This window comes from Pseudorasbora parva, chromosome 3 (genome assembly GCF_024679245.1).
Source record: "Pseudorasbora parva isolate DD20220531a chromosome 3, ASM2467924v1, whole genome shotgun sequence".
Taxonomy (NCBI): domain Eukaryota; kingdom Metazoa; phylum Chordata; class Actinopteri; order Cypriniformes; family Gobionidae; genus Pseudorasbora; species Pseudorasbora parva.
Window position 1 is genome coordinate 42,305,764 of NC_090174.1, and position 14,060 is coordinate 42,319,823.

The 14,060-nt window shown below is 36.2% G+C and overlaps 1 protein-coding gene across 1 annotated transcript in view; it reads right to left on the bottom strand.

Annotated features, from left to right (window-relative positions):
• The window catches only part of unc5db (unc-5 netrin receptor Db), a 201,457-nt gene that overhangs the window by 87,062 nt on the left and 100,335 nt on the right, over nucleotides 1-14,060 (bottom strand). Inside the window, exon 2 of the mRNA XM_067438934.1 lies at nucleotides 6,159-6,374. Coding sequence (XP_067295035.1) covers nucleotides 6,159-6,374 — 216 coding nt within the window. The remainder of the gene's footprint in view (nucleotides 1-6,158; nucleotides 6,375-14,060) is intronic.

Sequence of the window (14,060 nt, forward strand, 5' to 3'; positions counted from 1 at the left end):
GTGCAAGTTCTCCCAATTAAAAAGATGAGAGAGGCCTGCATTTTTCATCATATTTACAATTCAACTATGAGAGACAGAATGCGAAAACAAATCCAGAAAAATCCCATTGTCTGATTTTTAAAGAATTTATTTGCAAGCCACTCCTTTGTTGCCTGGGCGATATGTTTGGGATCAGTGTTATGCTGCAAGACCTAGCTATGTTTCATCTTCAATGCCCTTGCTGATAGAAGAAGGTTTTTACTCAAAATCTCACGATACATGGCCCCATTTATTGGTCATCCTGGTCCCTTTGCAGAAAAACAGCCCCAAAGCATGATTCCCCGTTCTTGTAATAATTTTGACCCCACTGGGTGAGATCTTGTGTTGAGCCCCAGATCGACGGACATTACCAGTGGTCTTGTATGTCTTCCATTTTCTAATAATTGCTCCCACAGTTGATTTCTTCACACCAAGCTGCTTACCTATTACAGATTCAGTCTTCCCAGCCTGGTGCAGGTCTACAATTTTGTTTCTTTGTGTCTGGTAGGTCTTTGGTCTTGGCCATAAAGGAGTTTGGAGTCTGACTGTTTGAGGTTGTGGACAGGTGTCTTTTATACTGATAACGAGTTCAAACAGGTGCCATTATTCATGAGGTAACAACTGGAGGACAGGGGAGCCTCTTAAAGAAGAAGTTACAGGTCTGTGAGAGCCAGGAAATCTTGCTTTTTTTGTAGGTGACCAAATACTTATTTTCCACCATAATCTGCTAATAAATTCTTTAAAAATAAGACAATGTGATTTTTCTGGATATTTTTTTTCCTCTCATTCGGTCTCTCATAGTTGAAGTGTATCTATGATGAAAATTACAGGCCTGTCATGTTTTTAAGTGAGAGAACTTACACAATTGGTGGCTGACTAAATACTTTTTTGCCCCACTCTAATTTACTTTTTTAATAGATGCAGTTTACTAAGTTAAAAAAATATGCTTATGAATAATTAATGTGTTATGATGTCTCCCCAGAAGGCCTAACTAACTAAAGCTGAACTAGTGATGGCTGAAAGGCAGATGTTAAGTGAGCGCTAATAAACTAGCAAATGAACAAATCCATATGGTAAATCCTACTAAGGCTACTGAGCAACTTTACATTTTAGTAATAGTCACACTAAAATATAAAGTGAAAATGACCATACTCATATTTAATGTGTGTTTGTACAATTCTAGGCACTTAATATATTTATATGCTGTCATTTTGCAAGCTTTTGCAGGTTTTCTCAGTCGTACTTCAGCAGCCAGTTGCAGTGTGAAAGCGAACAGCATGACACGACAACTGTATCACTTTAATTATAATCAATTAGGCTGTTCAATGCAAGGGCGACAAGACATTCAAGAGTTTTTATTCTGTGTTTTATTATATATAATTTCACAGGTTTTCATTGGATGACAGTCGCAATGGTGAGCTAACATCATTTTACTGTGCATGCCCAGTAATTTTCTCTCTTGCAAGAGAAAAGTTAAGAGTTGTGAGCAGGTAACAACTCTGTTTATTTGACAGCTGCATGGTGATATTCATGTAGAGTTGGAAATAAAGAACAACATAAATGACTGGAAAAAAAAACAATTGCTTTAACGTTGAAATTAAATAGCTCTCTTTCAAGTTGCAAACACAAAGCATATTTCAGAACAACTCCCACTCATTCCAACCATAAAACTCCAGGAACATATCGACTTCATTCCTGACGATAGCAGCCATTAGAATGTGACACTCCATGGCAAGGAAGGAAAGCATGCAGACACACTGCCAGAGGTCAGATCTTGTCATTGTTAGTTTGTCACTGCTGGTTGGTCGCCAGGACTCAAGGCCTTCACTTCAGGTATGACAGGGACACAAAGAGCTCATTATCGGGTCTAGGCAGTGCCTGCGCCCCCTATAGTGTTTGGAACTTGTCTGGATCTGCCTCTTTCTATTCATAATCTATAGACAGGAAGAAAATGCTTCGTCTAGTTTCTGGTCACATTCAATTGGATTCTCTCTCCACCAACACTATCAACAGAGGTTTCTTTTTTACCACAAATCCACAGGTTATAATCCTAAATGGAGTAGTCTGTGGGACTTATTTGTGTGCAGCTGCATAGAAGTTTCAGCTTGTCATTTATCAGTAAAAGGACAATAATAGAGGCACAGCGAGCAGCGCGGCAGTCGTGTCTTCTTCCTTTGGCAAAGCCGTGATAAACGACTTAGAGGAGGAAGATTTTTCATTTGATGGTTATGCTCTATAATGGTTCTCACGGGCTGATACTGCAGAGCCTGGAACAAATAAAACCTGAGGTAGTTCTCCAGGACTAGATTCATCGAACACCTTTGAACTTTGCAGATCTCTTCCCCAGTCAACACTGAAGAACAAATAGGAAATATTACATGTTTTTATATTTTGTTTCTCAAAGCAGTATTAATGCTCATTTTGGAAGGAAAGAAATCATCTTGCTGTTTTACCAGTCACTTTAAGACCGACATAAATGAGGCGCTTTTCACCTCCTGCAGTGCTACAATTCAACCAAGCAAATTATTGAAGCACCAGGGATGCTCAGTAACTAGTACCATAAACCACATTCATCACCTTAAGGGTTGGATTATTAAGGCATTCAGCACATCAGCAATGGATTTGCTGGGGCAAAAATCGTAAGAGACCATATAATTAGTCGATAAATTAAACAAGTTTTTGTCACCGATTATGGCACTAATGTGCAATAAATCTTATTTGCAAATGCAGATAAATCCATCCATTCATGGAATTTCGGCAATCATGGAATTCACAGCAAATTTGCAAGTACCCTCAATCACAATATGCGGCTACAAGCAGGAATAGATGGAGGAATTATCACTTATTATTTTCAACAATAATAAACAACATGAACATTTCCACACAATGTTCAACAACATGAACATTTTTGCATCAAAAGACATAAAATAAAATATAAAAATAAATTCTATAAATAGATAACAGTTAGCTGAAAAAGATAACAGTTAGATGGTCATTAAACACAATCATACACTATTATTCAAAAGTTAGTCAGTAAGGCTTTTTAATGTTTTTGAGTCTATTATGCTCAAGAAGGTTTATTAGATGAAAAATACATTATCACAGTATTATTACAACTTAAAAATAACCTATAATGAACAATTTCTTATTATAAATGTCAGAATAAATGTAATTCTAAATGTTGTGCTGCTCATGTTTTTGTGGAACCTTTTTTTTCACCATTTTTCGATGAAAAAACGGTTTGCTTGACACGGTTTTGTGGTCAGTATTCTGATAGAAAATGAGCAATCAGGGTCACGTATTTAATAGAGCCATGTAATAAAGATTATTATAGTAAGATGAACTGGTTTGAATTCTTGCATGAAGTCTATAAAACTGACAGTAATGGAGGACAGTTTTCCGAAACATTATATTTAAATTGTCTATTTTTGAGAGTGACTCAAAAGAGTGACTTTTTGTGTCGTAAAAGGAACTTTATCTGCAAGAAAACATAAAATAAACTTTCTGCCATTACAAACATTTTCTGCTACAGCCCTATGGGTGCATGCACCAATTTGAGAACCACATTAAAGAAATGCCAGTCGATGCACCATGGGAAAACGTTAAATGAATTCGATACAGATACACATGGGAGTAGATCAACACTGTCACCCGTCTCTTTATGAAGGAGAAAATAAGTTATATTTATCAGCTGTAAACATGACAGTCCCTTCTGCTGGCCTTCTGTCATCTGCTTTCTGTTCCTAACATAAAAGGATTAAAAAAAATAATACTTGGTCTTAAGTTCCAATTTTTTGCTTAAATTCTTTTTTTTTTACTACAATAACAAACAAAACACAAAAAATAAGGTAACATTTTAAGTCCAGACATTGTCACAGATAAGTGGCCGCTGTCCAACAGGTTTGGATTGGTACTTCTCGATCTGCACATGGACTAAACTCAAGGGCAATGTGTTGCTGCTTATCTGTCTGCCCGGTAAATAAGAGATCTTATCTTCCGCTTGCGATGACATTGAAGACCCATGGTTTAAATCAATAAAATCCAATTCTTTGTAGATCTGTGGCTCTGATTAGCGTCCTCCTAATCCAATCCCCATTTCTGTCATCCATTATGGTGGCAAGGTGGGGTGCTATAAAGGATGTCGTTAACACCGGTTATGAGTTTAGCACTGATGTAAAGCATGCAATGCGACTGCCTGAATGGAGACTTCTTCTGGCTTTCCTAATTGCAAATCCACTTGGGTCCAGACTGATACATTTCATCGCCTTGGCAACACTGCAGGCAGTGAACCTGGTAATAGGGGAAGTATATTCTCAAGAGGGGAAATGACTGCTTTCCATATTGTGACTGGACATAGCAAAAGGGCAGCAGGCAATGGTGAGCAACCTATCCTAAGAAATCTGCTGTAAATCTGCTCAACAGATAGCAAGCTAGATAAAGAAGCAAAACATTTAGTGGAACCTAACGCTTGCTATTTCACATGTGAAATGTGATCACTCTGGTTCGTCATTTATGACCACTGGAACTGACTCAAAGTTGTAATGATGATATGTCCTTTGAGGGCAACAGTATGATGAATCTGTGTGCAAGGATACGTGAAATGCAAATGCTCAAGGGTGCAGAAATAGGAGCGAGAAAACATGCAGCAAAGTCTTGAGCATGTATGTACAGTATCGGGATGAAACCGAGATCAGCGAGCAGAAAATCTGTGTTAAATCGGTCTGCCAGCTCACCGGATGAATCGCCACCAAATAAATGTCCCCTTTACTTGGTACAGAAGACAGGAAAGATGCATGGTTCCAGGCTTGTCTCACCAATTGCTGAGCATATAAGCAATGTAAAAGCAGAAATTGAGCCAATCTTGAGAGGTCCATTTCATTGATTACATGCTCACTGTGCTGTAGCTCCCTCTTCCTGCTCTTAGCCACAACAGTCCAGCACCAACTGAATACAGCCATATTAGAATATGTATTAAATATAGTTAAAGTAATTTTTAAACATAGCAAATCACTTTTTTGTTTGTAAATGCAATGTAACAAAGGAAGCAAGCAAGTTTGCCAAAATTTCTCTTTTCCCACATGTAGACGAGAAATCACTTGTGGTGATTTTTCATTTTCCCATTATAAGACTCTCAACAATTTCACAGCACAGCAATCACACAATAATGAACTTCCAGAAGCAATTAAGAGGCTCTTCCTTCCACAAACGTCTATGTGGACTAATCATGATGTGCTTCAGAGGAGTTGGTGGATTAGGTTGTTTTATTTTTTGGTAATGTAAACGCTGAAATCCTCTAACGAATGCATTGTCAAATGTGTACCTATGATAGTTCCTGTAATTCGGCATAAATTGCACTGGACATTATTGTAGCTGCAAGTTGCCAGGGAAACATGAAATTAACTTTACAGAACTTAAAAAAAAAAAAAAAACAATATAACAGCCGACTTCACAAGTGGAGGTGGGGGGAAAAAAGATACAAGATATTTTTAGCTACACTTTTTATATTCATATTTGTAGCACTGATCAGTGCACACAGACTTTCTGTTCAACCAAAAGCAAAACTCACAGAGCACTGAATGTGAAACAAGTGAGAAACAAGACTGGAATGTATCACAGTTCTGAATCGCAATATAGCCAGTGTAAGCGTAAAGAATCAAAATTGTGTTGTATCATGACAGATGTCAACATAGCATTGCATTGCCAAATCACCCCAACAGTGATCTTTATTTATTCATGAGAATATCACAATGAGCATCTAAATGTCTAAACCTCTTCAATTATACAGACTAACTGGGAAATATCCCACTGTAGTGTAAAGACTGCAATACATTCTGAAGCAATTTATGAACTAAACTTCACAGATTATATAGTAGCGAATAACGTAGTAGCAAAACGACTTAACCAACTGACCAATTAATTGTCCTTTTCATATATTTATACTTGACTAAAGAATATAGGCAATATTTTATAAAATAAAAAGCAGAAAATCAAAGAGAAAAAAAAATCACTAGGGAACTAATCCAGGTAACGGATTTAAATGAACTACAGATTAACCACTAGACTGGCCTGGACATTATTTTTTGTTGTTGTTGAAAGAAATGATATAGTGGACAGCAGTAGTAAGATCATGTGCGTCTTACCAGTGTTTTGATCCATGTACTCTTGAGAGGTATGTTGATTCTGATGGACCCATTCCCCGTTACATTTGAAGAAGATCTGTAGGGCAGGAGTTGCACGGCAGCGCAGCTTGATTGGGTTGTTTTTGACTATGTAAGCATCCTCAGGCTCTTGCAGGAAGTGGGGTAATGTCCCACCAACTGATGACAGGGAATCAGCAAGGGTATCACTGACGGCTCCTGTAAAATCAATGAAGGCATGCAAGAAATGAGCACATTTACTCAAAATTTAAACTTAATTGTATGACAATTTTTGGATTAATGAACATCCCAGACACATTATTTGTATGTGTGCCTAGTACTTACAATAATAAATAAAAAAAATCACAATCTCATCTAAATATGGTCTGCATTTCACACTGCTTCAGATTTGTAAATATGGTGCTTTTTCCTCTGGGGAATGTTCTGAGCTTCCCATTGATTTTAAACTGTGTGCCAAAGAGACAATTCCACTAAAACAATTCAAGCCATTTTCCACTTTAAAAACGCATTAGGTTTCCCTGAGTGCTTTTGTGATGAAAAGAATAAAAGAATTAGCGATGGAAGAGGGTGCGACTGATTGCTTTGTGTTTGACTGATGAGCTAAAATGCACCTCGGTGCAGAAGAAAGTGAGAAAGCTTTTCCTTAGGCCAAGTGTTTGCGTTTTATTTTTTGTTCTCTGTGCTATCATTCTCTTTAAAGAAAGGAAGAATTAAAACAGCAGAAAAAAACAATATAGAAGAAGAAAAATAAAACAGATTAAGCGGTGTTGAAGTTAGAGAGAAGAAAACAAGATTTTTATGTAGAGATATTTTACATCCATGCCATTTTAATAATTATAAATCGCACACTCCATCCCTTGGACTCTGGAATAAAACTCACCACTTTTGTGAGACCGGCTGTAAAGTGTTGAATACTGCAAAATCTGTCAGATGCGTAAAGTCCCATGAAAGCCATTAAACAAACAGCTAATTCAAGTCTGCCCACTGAAATCTAATAATCTTTCATTCTATACCACCTCCCACATTTGCTGTCATTTGAAATGGATAATGTAGGCACAAACACCCACACTGAGTTTCCATGTTGTTATGGGGACTTTCCATAGACATGATTTTTATACTGTACAAACTGTATATTCTACCCCCTAACCCTACCCTCACAGAATCCTTTCTGCAGTTATACTAGGGCTGCCCTGACTTTAGATTTTTCTAGTAAACTAGTAGTCGTTCATTTAAACCAATAGTCAACTAATTGCACATTTATGGTTTTAATTTAATTACTATATACACTGAGGGGGTGGCATCTAAAATGGTTTGAGTTTCAGGGCTGAGAAAGAATATTATATTGTTCTACATTACAGAGAAATAAGACACTAAACCATATTGAGCCTTTAAAATATATATTGAGCGCTTAAAGGGTTAGTTCACCCAAAAATGAAATTTATGTCATTAATGACTCATCCTAATGTCATTCCACACCCATAAGACACATAAGACCTCCGTTCATCTTCTAAACACAGGTTAAGATATTTTATATTTAGTCCGAAAGCGTATCTAAGAGTATGCACACTATACTGTCCATGTCCAGAAGGTAATGAAAACATCATCAAAGTAGTCCATATGTGACATCAGTTAGTTATCCCTTGAAGCATCGAAAATAGATTTTGGTCCAAAAATAACAAAAAATACAACTTTATTCAGAATTGTCTTCTCTTCCGTGTTTGTTTTCAATCCTCAAATAAAGATTCAAACGGTTATGAATCAGTGTATTGATTCATGATTTGGATCGTCAATGTCACATGATTTCAGCAGTTTGACACGCAATCCAAATCATGAATCAATAAGCTGATTCATGACCGTTTGAATCTTTATTTGAGGATTGAAAACAAACACGAATGAGAAGACAGTGCTGAATAAAATTGAAGTTTTTGTTATTTTTGGACAAAAATGTATTTTCGATGCTTCAAAAGAGTCTAACTAACCAACTGATGTCACATATGGACTACTTTTATGATGTTTTTATTCCCTTTCTGGACGAGTACAGTATAGTGTGCAATGTGCATACACTTGGATATGCTCTCGGAATAAATATAAAATATCTTAAACCGTGCTCAGAAGATGAACGGAGGTCTTATGGGTGTGGAACGACATTAGGGTGAGTCATTAATGACATCAATTTCATTTTTGGGTGAACTAACCCTTTCAGCTTACACACAAAGCTTGCCGCAGCACACCAGCAAAATAAATGATTATTAGTTCTTCAGGAAAAAACAACTAAGGACACAGAGTCTGGATGTTTTTTAATAATTTATTAATAAACTAGTGATTTCTGAGCCAGTGTCAGCTGCAAAGATCACGAAACAGACTCGTCATCTCCACTCATAGAGAGAAAAGGACATTTCATATAGATCACATAATCAGAGAATATTTGTTTTCTATCTGAATTGGTTAATTTGAAAGTTTAAACATTTAAATTTATCTATAGACATATTTCTAATGTCTGTTTTGACTGTCTTCACGGACACAGGCAAAAAGCGCACAATGTTTATTTTCTTTATTTTACAAAAGCACAAAAGTTTTTTTTTGTTGTTGTTGTTATCGTGATTGTAAAAGTACCTGTACAGTTCTGAAGTTAGATAACTTATCTTATGAGGATTTAAAGTTCTTTACACTGTTATCAGGAAAAAAATACAAGTGATCACACCTGCACCTCCAGGTTATTATGCACGCACAAGATATGCGCCAATAATTGTGCACTTTATCAATTGAAAGGTGCACTATATGCAACTTTTTCATCCTCTAGAGGGCGCCTATTCAAAACAAAGGCGTAGTTTGATGATGCCAAGTTTGAGCGCAGAATCTTGGGACATTGAGTCTTCACCTCACAGCTGGTGGAAAAGAGTCAAGATAGGACTCAGGCAGAAATCATGTTGATGGATGCAGTTATTAACGTTACTGTAGTATGAAGAGCAGGAACGAGTGTTGTGGAGCTGAGCAAGGCGCGATTGTTAATGAGATGAAAAACACACGCCTTGCGAGCAGTGGGACTTTTATTCAACCTGCTCTCACAGAATTCTGTGAAATGAACACGGACCCTTAACTCAAAAATCTGTGGTAGTTTCACGGAATCGCCAAAGATTCCGTGATGGGTTCACGGAAGTGATGCCTATGTAAGTCAATGACAGGCAGCATCTGTGGTCCACACATGGATTCCCAACACACATTTAATTTATTTGCATTTGTAAAAGTAGACATGATTTTATGAATGTTTATAGCCCACTTCTATATTTCGGAGCAACTAACTCCAGTATAGAAGTATTAACTCATGTTGCATTCCAAGTCTTCTGAAGTCATACGATATCTTCATGCAGTTGATCTTAATGTTTTAATCATTGAAATGATGATCGCGCTCCACACGAGCACTCGTTCATATTTCTCATGATTCAAATGATACAAACAATTCTTCAGCATGACGCGATTGGTCACGAGACACACGAGAGCCAATGGCATTTTACAATCAAAGCTGACTTAATGGCGCAATTGGTCACGCGTCATACAACAGCCAATGCTGTCAAACCTGACATAACGTTTCTTCCGGCCGCAATATTTGAAATGTATTAATATTCAGAGGATGGACTCGACATTACTGATTGCTTTTGGGGATTTTCTTCACAGAAATCAATCGTTTGGCCTCGGAACACTTGGAATATTTGTAGTTTCTGAATAAATTGTACCTGCAGTATCTGTGTATCTGCCTGTTATATCCTGTTTTTTTATAATACACAAATGGGTAGGTTAAGGAAAGGGATCGAGTTGTCTTCAAAACGTGTCTGAATAAAAAGAAAAATTAATTTAAATAAATTATGCTGACTGAATCAAACTGACGAATATAAGGTGTTGGAACAGGGAATCCGTGTGTGGACCACGGATGCTGCCCTTCATTGACTTACATAGGCATCACATCCATGAACCCATCACGGAATCTTTGGCGATTCTGTGAAACTACCACAGATTTTTTAGTTAAGGGTCCATGTTCATTTCACGAAAATCTGTGAGATCAGGTTGCTTTTATTATGACTTTTATTACATTTGAGTGTGTTGAAAAATGATTTTATTACGTTACTCTGTGCATTTGCTCAGTGGCTGCTGTGAAACTTGTTCACACTGCTAAGAGTAAAGCACTTCTGGCAAATAAAACCGGAAACCGAGGGTAACAGATATGACGCCATTGACAGCAGACTCCCTCAGACATTCCAACTCCTTGGTTAAAATAGCAATTTTCTCACAATTTACAAATAGTTGGAAACATTTGGAATATTGTAAGTACTTAACTGAACAAAATATATACCACTGGCCTAGTGCTTTTTGGATATTTTACTGCAAAAATACTACATATTGCACCCTGAAGGCGTGCTGGTTTTGACTTGGTACCATCTTGCCTTGGTCTTGGTCTCAACCCCTTGTCTCGTCTCGAATTAGGTGGTCTTGACTACAACACTATTAAAAGCCATAGTTGGTTTGATAAATCATAGGTGAACATTTGGATTTCCTGCCCAACAGTGTGTAAATACCACACAAAATGTCTGTCAAAGACTTTTTTTTCTGTGACTAATCAACTAACTAAATGTAGTAGACTAAGCCTCTTATTGTCGACTAACATTTGGTCAACTACTAGGGGTAAACTCTCATTTTTACATTCTGGAAATGAATATGAATTTCATATTATATGAAATATAAATTTAGCATGAAATTCACACACATGCACAGTTGCACACAGAGAAATTTAGATACATACTATTTCATATTCTCCTTTAATTCTTTAGATCCTGGAACAAAACATACTACAGTTCAAAAGGTTTTTAAGAAATTAAATTTAAATTGATCAAAAGTGACAGTAAAGAGACATTTATACAGAAGATTTAAATTTCAAATAAATGCTGTTCCTTTGAACTTCCTTTTCAAAGAATCCTAAAAAAACAGTTTCCACGAAAATGTATAACTCTTTTCGCCATTTAAACAAAAACAGCATATTAGAATGATTTCTGAAGGATGTGACAGAGTAAAAGCTGCTTAAATCACAGGACAAAATGACACTTCTATATCATTAAAACACAATGCAACTAACTTTATGTAAACTTTATGTTTATGAGCACTGTGTACTCATTTACTACCATTGGAAGCGCAGACAGAAAAACACCACTTCACACAGATAGATACCACCGCATAACAGCCAACACCATGAATGGCCCGGTGACCTCCAACTATTTAATTGCGGTCACTGTGAACAGCTGAACTCAAGCCTCATCTGTCTAGCTCATTTGTGAAGAAAATATAGTTACAACTTCCCCTTTTCACTACTACACAACTACAAGTGCACTGTGATGAAGAGAATAGCAGAGAGCAGCTTTCCCCTCATCTTTACATGATTTTCTTGACAAGTTTTTAAGATAGGCAAACATTTGCAGAAAGACTGAACATGTTAATTATGTATAAAACAAAACATGCCAACAATACTTAAAACCTCCAATTAAAAAACATTTGTTGTTGAATGCTCTTTTTCTGTGTGTAGAAAAACAGCTTTAAAGAAGCACTAAAGAAAAGAATGACATTATTCAGAGTTATATCCCCAGGAGTGAGATACCTAGTTCACGGTGAAGTGCATTCTGGGCTATTTGCAGAATCACAGAGTGGAAAAGCACAGTCACACTAGGGATGTCAGAAGAATGTCACAGATCACCCCATGGATAAGGAGGCAAAAGCAGGAAATCTTAGATGCACAATATTACATTGGGTTTCAAAGTTCAAGGTACAAAACAGGGGGCTCACTCTAAATAATTCAAAATGAAATGTTACTCTTCCTCTGCAGATGTTTGCTGGCAGTCTCATAGCGGAAAGGAATTTGTCTTGGCTGCACAAAGCACATACTCTAGACAGATTCACTGGAGAAAAACACACACAATTACATCAGTTTTAAAGCATATTTAACTACAGATTCTTCGTGAATTCTGATTGTTTTTGTCACTAAAAACTAAAAACTAAACTTCCTCATTGAGAGAGCAATAAGACCTTGAGCAACCATTTTTGGTGTCAAAATCTGTTTTCAGTTATCTGTTATTTTTTTAGTTCAGTATGGGGGCGAAAACTGTTCAAAATTCTGGAAAGTATCACAGCTTATGTTTTTTTTTTTTGTCTCTCTATGCATATAGACCCTTCCAAAAGCTTGGTTTGAAAAACAAAATGGATTTCAACAGAACAGGCCTGCAGCTTCAATCACATCAGTTCACTTCCATTGTGTAAAAACATGAATAACCCTTGCATTTTACTCCCAAATGAAAGAAAAAGGAGGACACAATCGTGCTGTGCACTGTTGCAGATAGGTGGGTGACAAGAGCTGAATACGGCGACATCACTTCCCTCCGCTACAGAGGGCCAATGGTATAAAAGGCAGCCACAACCTTTGGACAGAATTCATTACTCTTCCTTGTGGATCTGCCAGTCTACAAAACCGATTTTTTATTACATACAGTACGGCTATTATTAGCTAGTTTCATGCAAATGTCTACCCTGCACATCACTTGGTATTTCTCCAATTTAAATCACTCCTGTTCATTTCCTGAGAGTAGTCCAGCACAAATTCACATCTCCAGCTCTTTTTTTCCCTATCTGCTGTTCAAATTTCAGTGATGAGGAACAACCTGAAATTAGTCCTGATCTATCTGCTGCTGTAAAGAGAGCCTAAACTTTATTTTACCCAAAACTTGCAATGAATTAAACATGAATCAGACATCAATATCACGTTCGAAAATTCAGCAAAATTATGAAATAATAATAATACTGAAAACATTTTGAAAGATTTAAAAGCAATTATTATGCAGGAAGAAGCAGATAGATAAATATAGAAATTATAATAAAGTATACGGAACACAAGGTGAAGGCTAAAGGCAATTCTTATCAGCATGTTTATGTTTCTGACCCCTTGCTCTGTCATTTAAATGCAAACCTGTATTGATCTGTACAAACTGATACTATCAATTTATTAGTAGAGCAGAAGAGCAGCTTAAAAATGCTCTTTTACATTATGGGCCAGTGGATGAATATGCAAGATCACTTTGAACTTTGACTTTGTCAGCATATATTTAAGCAATAGCAATTACAAGACTAGGGACTAGTCACGGCTCACGGACAAACCTGCATCTGTCCTGGTTCAACAATGGAAGGAAAGACATTTTAAAGGGATAGTTCACCCATAAAAATTATAATCATTTACATCCTCTCAATGTGGTTTCTGAATGCTTTTCATTTTCTATGAAAAACCAAACAAAAATTATTTTCATTTAGCTATTTTTCAATGTTTTCACAGTGACCTTGTCTGTTAAGAAGAAAAAATAGACACCAAAAAAATAATAAAAGTGCATTGATTTGACTTCTGAAGCCCTACCATTTTAGTCAGGAACAAAATGTACTTGTTTGCAAGTAAGTGTACTTGTTTGTTGCAAACTTGTTTTCTCTTGGTTGATCTAGTGAATAAACTCATTCATTTAAATTAATGATTCAGTCACAGAAGTTCTAAATTTAACATCTCACTAAGATTATCAATAAATAATAACTTTTTTCTTTTGCTAGTAAAAAAAAAAAATTATATATATATATATATATATATATATATATATATATATATATATATATATATATATATATATATATATATATATATATATATATATATATATTTTTTTTTTTTTTTTTTTTTTTTTATGTGAAGACAACATGAAGGTGGGTAAATAATGTGTGAACCCCCCTTGAAGAGTTTTTTTTCTAGGGGCATTCAATCCAGACCAAATTCAGCAGCAAGACAATACAGTCAACCATCATATAACACACCCAATT